This window comes from Squalius cephalus, assembly GCF_949319135.1.
Source record: "Squalius cephalus genome assembly, chromosome: 25".
Classification (NCBI taxonomy): domain Eukaryota; kingdom Metazoa; phylum Chordata; class Actinopteri; order Cypriniformes; family Leuciscidae; genus Squalius; species Squalius cephalus.
Genome location: NC_137146.1, coordinates 10,472,906 through 10,486,802, shown reverse-complemented (window position 1 = coordinate 10,486,802; position 13,897 = coordinate 10,472,906). Strand labels below are relative to the sequence as shown.

Below are 13,897 nucleotides of genomic sequence, written 5' to 3'. Positions count from 1 at the left end.
AATCGTCTTGTGTATATCTAACGGACGATTTATTTATTTATTTATTTATTTTATTTTTTTCATTAATCTATCATTTGTTCCCCGGCAAAACGTTAAGATGAGGGCAAAGTTTCATAGCTTTATTTAGTCTATTTAACTTTAACGTTGTAGCCTAGGGAGCTGACTTATGTTTGACTGAATTGTTTGCTTTATTATTGTATAGCTTCTTATACCTTTTAGGCTACTTATACTTTTATAATGGCTATTATTGATCATTAAAACTGACATTTAACAAAAAAGGTTATGTCATTTTATTATTTAAAACATAAAATATTTTATTATACATGTTGCCTACATTCTCTTCACTGTATGTAGGCTACATAGGCTATATAATAAAATAAAATGACACAACCCTGTCTCTTTTTGCTAAATGTTAGTTTTAATGATCAATATTATAATGTTTTTTATTTATCATATTTTTAAAATGAAAACAAAAAGAGTCAGGGTTGTGCTTTATATTTCGTGCTGTTATAAATATGCAGTGAATCAATTGCGTTGCCTGAACCACATTTGTGTGGCCATTATGTTTAAGATTTTTTAAATGAAAATGAAAAGAGGCAGAGTGGTGGTTTATAACATATTTTGTTTTATTTGTAGCCTAGATATACATAAAGAGATAACCGGAGTAGCCAGAGCGAGCTGAGTGACTCTATCAAGTACGGCGCTGTTCCATTTGCAGAATTATCGGACTTGCGTCCTCCCGTCCTCGGGAGTTCGTTCTCCTGAGTCGAACTTGTCAAGTCCGAACTACCAAGGACTCAAGTCCGAACTTTGCGTACTTGGTATTGAGAAACGGCTATTGCTAAGGAACCCAGGCTGCTGTTCACCAGCAAGTTGTCACACTTTCACTTCTGCACTGAAGCCCCAGCTTTCCTGCACCTTGGAGCACTTGCACTAATTCCAATCTTTTGTCACTTAAAAAAGATACATATAACACACACACATACATAAATGATAGTCCAGAGAAACTGCTAATTTTGCATATGTACAGTGGGGAGAACAAGTATTTGATACACTGCCGATTTTGCAGGTTTTCCCACTTACAAAGCATGTAGAGGTCTGTAATTTTTTTCATAGGTACTCTTCAACTGTGAGTGACGGAATCTGAAACAAAAATCCAGAAAATCACATTGTATGATTAAGTAATTAATTTGAATTTTATTGCATGACATAATTATTTGATACATCAGAAAAGCAGAACTTAAAGGAGAACTGTGTTGCCTACATCGTGTTATCCTCTTTTTAAAATGTGCACCCTGTTGACTTCAATGGGGCAAGTTTTAAACCTGCTTTTAGCCTCTTAACATCCTTGATGTGTCATTACAAGTGCACAGGTCATGTGAGTGATTCCTTCAGAGTGAACACGGGTGAATCTGACTGCAGTAGATGTGCAAGATATTAATAAAAATGATGTTATTTCAGCCAGCGCACATACCTGTATTTACATCCTGTTTTCGGCTGAAGTCCACAGTAGTCGATTGTCGAGTTCACGCGCATAGGTTTAGTACGTACGATCATGCGCCCGAACTCGACAATCGACTACTGTGGACTTCAGCCGAAAACAGGATGTAAATACAGGTATGTGCGCTGGCTGAAATAACATAATTTTTATTAATATCTTGCACATCTACTGCAGTCAGAGTCACCCGTGTTCACTCTGAAGGAATCACTCACATGACCTGTGCACTTGTAATGACACATCAAGGATGTAAAGAGGCTAAAAGCAGGTTTAAATATTGCCCCATTGAAGTCAACAGGGTGCAAATTTTAAAAAGAGGATAACACGATGTAGGCAACACCAATTTTTGTCGTTGTTCTCTGTACTGACAGCACTCCAAATTTACCAAAAAAATGAGCTCAATGTTAAAATTGACCGGAGTTCTCCTTTAATATTTGGTACAGAAACCTTTGTTTGCAATTACAGAGATTATACGTTTCCTGTAGTTCTTGACCAGGTTTGCACACACACAGCAGGGATTTTGGCCCACTCCTCCATACAGACCCTCTCCAGATCCTTCAGGTTTCGGGGCTGTTGCTGGGCAATACGGACTTTCAGCTCCCTCCAAAGATTTTCTATTAGGTTCAGGTCTGGAGATTGGCTAGGCCACTCCAGGACCTTGAGATGCTTCTTACGGAGCCACTCCTTAGTTGCCCTGGCTGTGTGTTTCGGGTCTGGAAGACCCAGCCACGACCCATCTTCAATGCTCTTACTGAGGGAAGGAGGTTGTTAGGCAAGATCTCGCGATACATGGGCCCATCCATCCTCCCCTCAATACTATGCAGTTGTCCTGTCCCCTTTGCAGAAAAGCATCCCCAAAGAATTTCCACCTCCATGCTTCACGGTTGGGATGGTGTTCTTGGGGTTGTACTCATCCTTCTTCCTCCAAACACGGCGAGTGGAGTTTAGACCAAAAAGCTCTATTTTTGTCTCATCAGACCACATGACGTTCTCCCATTCCTCCTCTAGATCATCCAGATGTTCATTGGCAAACTTCAGACGGGCCTTGACATGCGCTGGCTTGAGCAGGGGGACCTTGCGTGCGCTGCAGGATTTTAATCCATGACGGCGTAGTGTGTTACTAATGGTTTTCTTTGAGACTGTGGTCCCAGCACTCTTCAGGTCATTGACCAGGTCCTGCCGTGTAGTTCTGGGCTGATCCCACACCTTCCTCATGATCATTGATGCCCCACGAGGTGAGATCTTGCATGGTCCCCCAGGCCGAGGGAGATTGACCGTCATCTTGAACTTCTTCCATTTTCTAATAATTGCGGCAACAGTTGTTGCCTTCTCACCAAGCTGCTTGCCTATTGTCCTGTAGACCATCCCAGCCTTGTGCAGGTCTACAATTTTATCCCTGATGTCCTTACACAACTCTCTGGTCTTCGCCATTGTGGAGAGGTTGGAGTCTGTTTGATTGAGTGTGTGGACAGGTGTCTTTTATACAGGTAACGAGTTCAAACAGGTGCAGTTAATACAGGTAATGAGTGGAGAACAGGAGGGTTTCTTGAAGAAAAACTAACAGGTCTGTGAGAGCCAGAATTCTTACTGGTTGGTAGGTGATCAAATACTTATGTCATGCAATAAAATGCAAATTAATTATTTAAAAATCATACAATGTGATTTTCTGGATTTTTGTTTTAGATTCGGTCTCTCACAGTTGAAGTATACCTATGATAAAAATTACAGACCTCTACATGCTTTGTAAGTAGGAAAACCTGCAAAATCGGCAGTGTATCAAATACTTGTTCTTTCCACTGTATGTGTATATCTGTTTGGGTAAAATTAACATTTTTGATTTATTCTTCTAATCCAAATTTCAATAAAAATATTGTCATTTAGAGCATTTATTTGCAGAAAATGACAACTGGTCAAAATAACGGAAACAAAGATGCCATGTTTTAAGACCTTGATTAATGCAAAGAAAACAAAATTATATGTATTTTTAAACAACACAATGCTAATGTTTTAACTTGGGAAGAGTTCAGAAATCAATATTTTGTGGAATATATATAAATATAAAATATAAATATAAATTTTGATAGACCCTTTATTAATATGAAGCAATACAGAAGCACTGCAGTCTCTCTTTTGTATTTAAATAAAGCTTTGTTGTACAATAACACCACAACCTCCCAGCAAACACAAAACGTTTTTACAACATTTGGTTTCTATTAGGTAATGTTACAGTACGTTTTAAAATCAGTGGTATGTGGTGTCTCCAACTAAAACAAAACCAGTCCAAACTGCAACTTTTGCAAGATGTTTTATGTAGGTGCTAAATTAACGTAATTGTACATTGGAATAAAATACAACCATGCCAAATCTTTTATGTATGTTCTGTTTGTGTTAAAATATCAGTAACATTTTAACATTAAATTGATTCAGTGACTAAGTAACAGATGAGACCGCTGTATGCAGCCTGAGAATCCAATAAAAAAAGGACTTAAAGGTGATGTGAATGCTGACATTCTCTGCTCATTTAGCGGATATATTTGAATCTAATCTACTTAACACTTTTTTTTGTTTAATAGCCAACTTGTCATTACGAGCTAACTTAGTGGCGTAGATCAAGCAGCTCAAACAATGTAAACAAATGAATGGTGGGGAGGGGTGCGTTGATGCATTAACAGGAACGATGGGTGAATGTGTAAATTATTTCATTTGTGTACTGCATATTTTTGAAGTTATATTGAGTTCATACTAGGGGTTTATTTAAATGTTTGTTTTTACACGTTGTAACGACTGAGACAAGTCAGACACAAGTATTTGTTATAATTTAACAAATTATATTCAGAACTCACTCTGGGATCTGTGGCCCCATTCCCCCAAACAGGGCAAGAAGGTCTTAGTTACCATGACCACGATCAGATAAGTTGACTCTTAGCAATGTGAACAGGGGCCTCTGCCACAAGACCTACAAATATTAGAACAGACTCTCCTGCATTCATTTATCGATGAACTGATTAACATGAAATTAACATGCATTCCAGAAAATTTTGTGAATGATTTACTGTCTTGTGTTGTGTCTTTTAATACTATTATCTTTTGATACTATTATCTCTTTGATACTATGTATTTTATTATAGAACGAACGGTCAATGTAACTTCACCGATACCATGTTTGGTCTCTATAAATTGGTACTTTGAAGATCGAAATGATTGTTTACATGATATGCCGATAGCTGCACAACATATTAGTATTTCAAGAATCTTTCTTAGTTTCGTCATCAGAAACCAATCCAGCTGCACATGCAAATGAGCACGCTTAGAACAAAGATTCATAAATCAACCACAGAGGAATCTTCCCGCTTGGAAATTCCACCCTTCTCATTGGTCAAGCAAACCCGGAGAGGTGGGGCCTTTCTCAGGCTTTATTAGAGACACATCCACAGTGACCCTCTCTCTTCTTCTGGCCTCTACTGCTGCTTCTTCAGGTTGATTGTCTGTGGGGACCCCCCCCCACTGGGGCCCATGGGCCCCAGCAGGCCGTGGCCACCGTCTGCTATGCCTTCACTCTCCCAACAGAGTCAGACTGTATTTTCTTCAATCCAGAAAACTGCAACCTTACCATCACTGAATGGGCAACAATCAACTCTTGGCCTTCTCTGTACGTTCAGGATGCCGTGCTGTCCAGCATGGCCTCAGCAAGCCCCAGGGCAGCAGCCTTTGACTCACAACAGCCATGTGCTCACTCAAGAGAGAGAGGACTCTCTCAACCACAACAGCATCAAGGACAACCTCAGGAGTTCAACGCCTTCATTCAATGCAGAAGAAGTCCATCGCAACTCCCATTATTTGCCCTGTGTGCTCTCTCCGGCCCAGGGCCGGCAGGCCACAATCTGCCCTCCAGCCATGAGAACAGCGTTGAAATAACCATGCAAGTTCATCATATCTTCTCAATCCAGCGTAGAAGAAAACGATTGCAACTTGTACAGTAACATTTGACACACAGATTAACTGATTGTAATATTAATTTAGCTACCTCAAGTTAATCTAATTAACTGACCCAAATATTAATAATGAATCATAATTGATAATGAGTTATTATTAATATTTCCCCTTTGAGCTACAACTTGTTACAACGTTTTACAATCTGATTTTCTCTTGTGTTGGAATTGGGGAGGCAATCAAAGACCTTAAAGGGCCCCTATTATGGATTTTTGCAAATGACCTTTCATGTAGTGTGTAACGTAGCTCTAAGTGAATGAAAACATCCTACAAAGATTTTAATCTGAAAGTGCACCGTATATAAAGTTATTGTCTTTTAAACGTAAGAGTCCACTCTGAGTCAATGAAGTGAATTGTTTTTCAAACGAGTCATAAGCCGTTTCGTTGTGACGTCAAGACGAAACATTAGCATATTGCCCGCCCACTTATTGCGCGTACAGACACCAGGTCAAACTTGAACCTCAAACTGGCAGCTGATTCCTGTGCATACTGGTCTGGATAGCATCATGTCGAGAAGACGCTGTGCTCTACAATGTGAAGGTAAAGCCAGTTTTTTTTTTCACTGCCCAAGGACGAGCATGTGAAGAATCAGTGGTTAAAATTAATCTTTACCACGATATCACAGCAGTATAATCCTAAACTTTTGCTGTGTTCCCTTTATTTTACTGAAGACTGCTTCTCAAATCTCAGAGTTCAATGCAGGATTCGCAAACCGTTTGCTCTTGAAAGATGTGGTTCAAAATACTTAGTTATGAGTTTTATATTGTGTAACTTAGGTCTCCTGCTAACTGGCTAACTCACGTTATAACTGTCTTATTGAAATACTTCTGCTAATCAGTTTGTGGGCCACGATTACCTATAACTGTGTCTATTAATGCAGATTGTCTGTCATTCTCACTACTTTGAGGAAATATTTGTTTTACCAACGTTTATGTTACATCAGATCAGGACAAGCAGAGCTGACATTGTTATGGCAATGGGCGGTTTTGTTTTCGATGCTCTGTACACGGTAGGCCAATCACAACAGACTGAACTGTCTGGCCAATCAGAGCAGAGTATATTGCGGAAAGGTGGGATTTAGAGAGATTGATTCATTTGACGAGTCGTTTGAGAGTCATTGAAAATGTGATGATGTGCAAATGTATATGAGAAAATTAAACAGTTTTTTTTTACCTTTGATGCATGTAAACATGTTGTAGGGGTCTCCACAACAACATTAGGAAACTTTAAAATAGCATAATAGGGGCCCTTTAAGAAATTAACTTCTCATTCGAAGTGCTCAAGCTGATTTTTTTTGTTTTCTTTAGAATTTTGTAGCCTATAGTACAAAAGGAAAGAAAGGCTAATATTTTCAGTAGCAAGTCAATCTTGGGCCCATATGCAAAAAAAACATTTACGGGCCCCCCTAACCCCGCCCCCCAAGTACATCGAAGAGACATTTATAGACGTTCACTGTAGTGTATCAAGAGAATACCATACCATACAAAACAATACCATTAACAATACCAAAAAAAACACTCTTCCCAACAACTTTTCACAACCAGAACGGAACAAAAACAAGTATAAAACAACCAGCCAATGTCAATAATAAACTACTGATCTTGGCACGGCGGCCCAAAATGTAAAAACATAAAATTACTCACTCATTTTAGTTGCATTCTCCGGGCCTTTCTTTCGGCAAATTCATCCACGATGTCATTGGTGTTTAATTCACGGCTTCGTGCATTCTCGATGGAAAGAATTGCCAGTCCCGATAGTCTGTTTTGCGACATGGTGCTCCGCAAATAATTTTTTATTAGCTTCCGTTTTGAAAATGAGCGCGCCGCTGAAGCAACAGTAACAGGGATGGTAAGAAAGAGAACTAAACGGTGCACATGTCACTGAAGCTAGATGTGATAGAGTTGTTCTCAACAATCAAAAAACTGGCCAGATCTTGAACTGTTGTCATCCCAGAGATTTGTCTTTTAAAGGCTGCACGGAAAGCGATCAATTATTGTGGAAGGGCTGGAGACAAGTCTTGGTTGTATCTCTCCACTAACCTGTGCCCCTTCGCATATCACGTTCTTCTCCTCAGTTGCAAGTATACGTGGCTGGACGACTCTAAACAAGTCAGCAACTTATCGCAAAGCTAAAAATCGCCGACTCAGCTGGGAAATTATAATGTCTAGGCAAGCGTTAAAAACATTTACCTTGAAGTAACTTTCAGCATCAGCCAAACGCTCATCCTGACAAAATTCATCGAAATGGCGCTTTGCCATTCTAATTCTTTCCTTTTCAAAGGTTTGTTTCACTCCCCACTTCTCAGCCATGAATTGTGCAGTTGCTTTTGCCTCCTCGAAATTTTCCCTGAACCTTGTCAACTCACGATGGCAGTGTCGAGTAATTCTGTAGCTTTAAGAAGGTCAGCATCCTTTGCCTGTAGCATTTTTGAAATGACATTGATCTGTTCCAAGACTTCACTTTGAAGAACTATAATAAAAACAAAGTCAAATCTTTCCATCAGCTTTATCAAAGCCATAGACTCATTGCACTCATCTGTCTTTTCACTGTTAAGTGAAATTTTGGCCAGGGCCTTCAACACGTCAACATATCTGTATCTGATTGCAGACACGGCATCATTGCGCGATGCCCACCTAGTAGCGCACAGTTTTTTCAGCGTGACACCCATACCTGGAGTGGGTTTTTCAGTAATGTCAACCAATACATTCCACCTCTTTATACTGTACGCAAAAAACATGTATAATTTTTCCATGGTGTTGTAAAACTTTGTCAGCTCTGTTATTGACTTAACTGAATCATTGAGGACCAGATTTAAGTTATGGGCAGCACAGTGTACATATGTGGCATTTGGTTGTCTCTCCTGTATCCTTGCCTGAACTCCTGTGTATATGCCACTCATGTTTGCAGCCCCATCAAATCCTTGGTCACGGCAAATATCAAGACGGACACCATGTTTTAGGATTTTCCTCACCCTGGGTTTCCATTATGTGGGTATCATTCCTGGGTATCACTCCTGGGTATCATTATGTGATACACCCTGGGTTTCCTCAACCGAACGTAAAATTTCATTGGCTATTGTGCCAGCGGACGAGTCAGGCATTTGCTGGAATCCCAGAAAAGACTTGTTGATATTCACAGCCATTGCAGCACCCTGGCTATCTCTCTCTATGGTTACATACTGAAAGATTTGACTCATCTGATCCACTTTAGATACATCTTGATACAATATCCAGCTTTTGGCTCGTCTGCGACTGCGTCTTCGCTCCCCGACTCTTGGCACTTCATCAAGCTGTCAGCTGCATTGTTGTTCTCATCCAAAGACAACTGCTAATATTAGCTGACAAAACTTCCCTCTCACCTTCGACATAGTTGTCATTCGCACTAACGTTAGGTCGGCAAAAAAAAGGTCTATTTTGGGTAGTTTTTGTGTCGTGACTAACTTCTCCACCTTCTCTTTTCTCTTTAAGGCCCCACTTTTATGTTTGTATTTGTCCATCCTTAATGTTCAAGTAGCTAGCTGCTAGTAACCTCTCACACTGTGTTTTCTTTTTTTTATTTGGCGTGGCGATGCGTCATGTAAAAAAATTACGGCGTAGTTCTACGGCAGCCGCGGGGTGCAAAAAATAATAAACACACAAGAAATGACGGAGAAATTAGACATTACGGAGAAATAAGAAATTACTACACATGACATGCATACAAAAATATATTTATTGTGGCCACAAATTAAAAATGAATTCCCTCGTTTTAATTAAAAGGTCCCCACGGGCGGGCCCCCTATCGGCCCGGGCCCATTTGCACGTGTATACCCTGCATGCCCAGACGCTACGCCAATGGGCATGGGGTAAAAATATGACTGCTCAGAATTCAATTCTAATGAAACAGTCTGGAAATATAAAGACCTGACAGTGACAAACTAAAGCACTGTAAGGACAGGGCAGGAGTGGGCGTTTCCTGATTTAATTATGATTTATGAGGACTACCCTGGTTTATCTGGACATCACTCACATACACACACACACCCCTAACCCTAAATTTTGAGGACTACCCTGGTTTATCTGGACATCACCTACTAGCACACACATCATTAAACATGAGCAGCATAGTTTAACTTTACCCATGAGTACCACATTACTTAAAGGGGTCATATAATGCCATTTTTGTACATGCTAATATGATTCTTTAGGGTCTAAATTAAAAGTTTGTAATATACTTTAATTAAAAATTCGCATTAGTATTGTAAGAAAACACTCATTTTACCTGGTCAAAAACAGCTCTGTTTTCAGCACGCCATTTAAGTGCATGTGTCTTTAAACGATAATGAGCTTTGCTCACCCCGCCCCTCTGTTCTGTGCGTACACCCTAACACAATAACCATAACGCGTTGTTCATTATAAACGTAGGATTATGAATTATATTGAGAACGTTGTATATAGAAAACATGCCGTAATGTACCCTGAGTGTAAACAGCCGCATTCATCGTGAAGCGTGCAGCAAGCGATTTGCAAAGATTAATATAAATATTAATATAAAGGTTAATAAAACGTTACACTCACTTCTTTTTCTGGAGGTGCAGCAGGAACACGAAAAGCTGGTACCAATCCTTTTTTCAGGAGCAGCTTCTTAGCAAAACCAGCTTTATATTGACCTCGTTTGTAAAGCAGTCTAGTGTGTGAAATGATTCGCGCAAACATGAAAGCATTGACGTTGATCGTGGGGAATATTCCCTTCGAAAAGAAACTCAGCCACTGCGTCTTCAGCGGTTCGGATTTAGGAACATCAAAATGACTGCTGTGTTCATTATTACACCCAAAAACAGAACACCACAATCGCTTAGACGCCATTCTGCTCATAGACAGTGCTCCAGCCTATCAACAATGACCACGCTGGTCCGTGCGGACTATGATTGACAGCTCGCTCATGAGCGAGGGCGGGTCTGTGTTGAAACGCTGCTGTCAATCAACAATCGTGGGAGGGGCGCCGATTTTGTGACGTCACAAAATTGAACAGCTTGATTTGAGATGGGGGACATATAAGAAGATAAAAAAAAAAACACTGGATGGATTTTTATCATTTTATGATGGTTGTGCACAGGCACTGCCAACACACATTTCAGTACAATCAACTTGTAAAAGTGCATGAACCATTATATGACCCCTTTAAGTTTGTTTCAATGCAAGCATATAGAAAAACAAAACAAAACAAGAAATTATCAGCAATTGTTCGACCTGGCTTAAACTTAAGAGAGATTTCAGAAAACAAACCTGAGTTTGTAATGTGAGATTTAGCAGGTGTGAAGTGAGTGAAGAGCAAAGAGAGGAGAGGGGAAGTGAAATATGGAAATATTTTAGCTTTAAAAATTAAGAAATTCAAAAACCAAAAGGAGAGTTTACTGTTTAACCATCACTGACAAATGCAGTCACTCCTCCCTTTAACTGGACATCATTAACCATATGAATCACACACACACACAATACCCTAACTAACCCTTGAACAAGGACATTCTGGGTTTAACTGGACTTCACTCTCACACACTCACTCAAACACCTAACTAACCCTTGATTAGGAGGACATTCTGGGTTTAACTGGACCTCACTCTCACACACACACACTCAAACAACTAACTAACCCTTGATTACGAGAACATTCTGGGTTTAACTGGACCTCACTCTCTCTCACACACAAACACCTAACTAACCCTTGATTACGAGGACATTCTGGGTTTAACTGGACCTCACTCTCACACACACACACTCTCAAACACACACAAACACCTAACTAACCCTTGATTACGAGGACATTCTGGGTTTGACTGGACCTCACTCTCTCACACACACACTCAAACACACACTCAAACAACTAACTAACCCTTGATTACGAGGACATTCTGGGTTTAACTGGACCTCACTCTCACATACACCTAACTAACCCTTGATTACGAGGACATTCTGGGTTTAACTGGACCTCACTCTCACACACACACACTCAAACACACACTCAAACAACTAACCCTTGATTACGAGGACATTCTGGGTTTAACTGGACATCACTATTAACTCCACACATATGGAGTACCTGCATTAGAGTTAACCATACTAAACCAAATCAACTCTTCTACATTAACCTGCATTAACCCTCAGGACTAAACCACACAAGGCTAACCTAGTGCAGAGAACACAGTGTAAGAAAAGCATGATAAATTCTCTCAGGGGGATCAGAAAGATATTAAAATCAGAAGCACTGCTAATGCTCTTAAATGCACGGATGTTTGTCTTGGATTAAAGCAATTTTAATATATTAATGCAGGATCAGTACTGGACAATGAGAGCCTACGGGTCAGGTCACACACTGTGCTTTAAGCACCGTGGACTCGAATTCTGAACTCTGCCAAATCAAATGGCAAAGGATAAGATAACATGCACACAAACATGCTGAAGACATAATATAGAAAATCCTCTATACAATAGTACATAGAAAATTTGGGGTCAGTACTATTATTTTTAAAATAATTTATATTAAGAAATGAATACTTTCATTCTGTAAAGATGCATTAAATTGATCAAAAATTACATTTATAATGTTATAAAAGGCTTCCATTTCAAATAAAATGCTTTTATTCATCAAAGAATCCTGAAAAAAATGTATTACGGTTTCCACAAAGACATTAAGCAGAATAACGGTTTTCAACATTGATAATATTAAGAAATGTTTCTTGAGCACTAAATCAGCCTATTAGAATGATTTCTGAAGAATCATGTGACACTGAAGACTGGAGTAATGATGCTGAAAATTCAGCTTTGCCATCACAGGAATAAATTACATTAAATTAAAATACATTAACATTGAAAATAGTTATTTCAAATTGTAATTATATTTCATAATATTACTGTTTTAATGTAAACTTATTTTTAAACGAGGACGTTCAATAGAATAATTTTACATTTACATTTTTACATTTACATTTATTCATTTAGCTGACGCTTTTATCCAAAGCGACTTACAATTGCTATATATGTCAGAGGTCGCACGCCTCTGGAGCAACTAGGGGTTAAGTGTCTTGCTCAGGGACACATTGGTGTCTCACAGTGGATTCGAACCCGGGTCTCTCACACCAAAGGCATGTGTCTTATCCATTGCGCCAACCCATTTTACATTATAAAATACAAATAAAAAAACTTACGCATCACATGGCTGTTGAGGGCTGTCAGGTGGAATGTCTTCTGTAGCACCTGAGAGGGTGACACTTTAGTTTTAACAACAATGCCAAACATTTCCACTTATAATAATAAAGCAAATTTCTTTGTGCATCTGCGACTTTTAATATATTGTGACTTTACCTTTTGTAGTAACTAACTGAGAGGTGCCCAGGTCCTCTGTGAGAAATATTTTCTCCAGATGGCAAAGAGACTGCTGTGCCTTATTCATTAGAACAAAAATATTAAATCTAAAGATTCTTAGAATTTGATGAAAGGTTTTGATGTTGTCACATGCATGCTACCTGCTTGAGAACACACAAGAGCCCAGGGAGCTCCAGCAGAGGCGGGCGGAGCAATCTGAAGAAACAGAGGCATGTAAAGATCTGAGACGGTGTGAGAACATTCCCATCATCCACCAGGACAAACACACCAAGACTAGAGAAACCAACCTACATGGAAAGACAAAGAGTGTGGGAAATATGGGTCAAAGGAGATATCTAGAACAAACAGTTCATCTAGCCTTTAAAAAACACTGAGCAGAACTCTGGACTATGCCAGAGGTTTTCACTGATGAAAGAGGGCATGGAGCAGACCTCAATGTTCTGACCTCAGGTTGTAATCTATGATAGTTTTAATAGATGCTTTGAGTTTTAATCTCAGAGCTCTGTGGATTTGTTAACTTAGTAAGCCCCTGTGCATCTGGAGAAGAGAGACAAAGTCAAAGTCACAGAGAGGGTAGTTTAACAGAAGTAAAAGTGAAAACCAGATTTTTAGGTAGTATGTTGAATACCTACACAAACCAGCAAGGCTTATTGACTAGATTAGTCAGCAAGACAAATAGCAAAACCAGAAAATAAACATGTTGGTCAGTCTAGCAAAAAAACAGCCAGGGAATTCATGTCCAGAATATCAAGCACTCACCAGGAAAGGCATACAGATAGAGTCGAGCATAGAGAAGGCTGTCAGATATCCCAGAATTCTTAGCACCTCCAGCTCCCTGGCCCGTGACTCTGTAACTCTCTGATGGAACCAAGACTCCCATGCAAGAAGCTTCAGCGCCTACACAAAGGCAGATTAAAGTTGGCATGAAATTAAAATTCACCCTATTTTCTGAATGCACATTATTTTGAACAATTCATCCATGCATATGTTTATTTATTTTTTACCTTTTTTTAACCTTATAATTCTTAAGAAAAAATCTGGCGAAACGCCA

General features: G+C 39.4%; 1 protein-coding gene across 2 annotated transcripts in view; it reads right to left on the bottom strand.

The window, feature by feature from the left end:
• Nucleotides 1-13,897, bottom strand: part of abcc13 (ATP-binding cassette, sub-family C (CFTR/MRP), member 13) — a 51,965-nt gene that overhangs the window by 33,889 nt on the left and 4,179 nt on the right. For both annotated transcript variants that reach the window (XM_079863559.1, XM_079863558.1), the window contains 4 exons: nt 13,606-13,743; nt 12,987-13,133; nt 12,826-12,904; nt 12,669-12,717 (listed from right to left, as the gene is read on the bottom strand). In XM_079863559.1, coding sequence (XP_079719685.1) covers nt 12,669-12,717; nt 12,826-12,904; nt 12,987-13,133; nt 13,606-13,743 — 413 coding nt within the window. The remainder of the gene's footprint in view (nt 1-12,668; nt 12,718-12,825; nt 12,905-12,986; nt 13,134-13,605; nt 13,744-13,897) is intronic.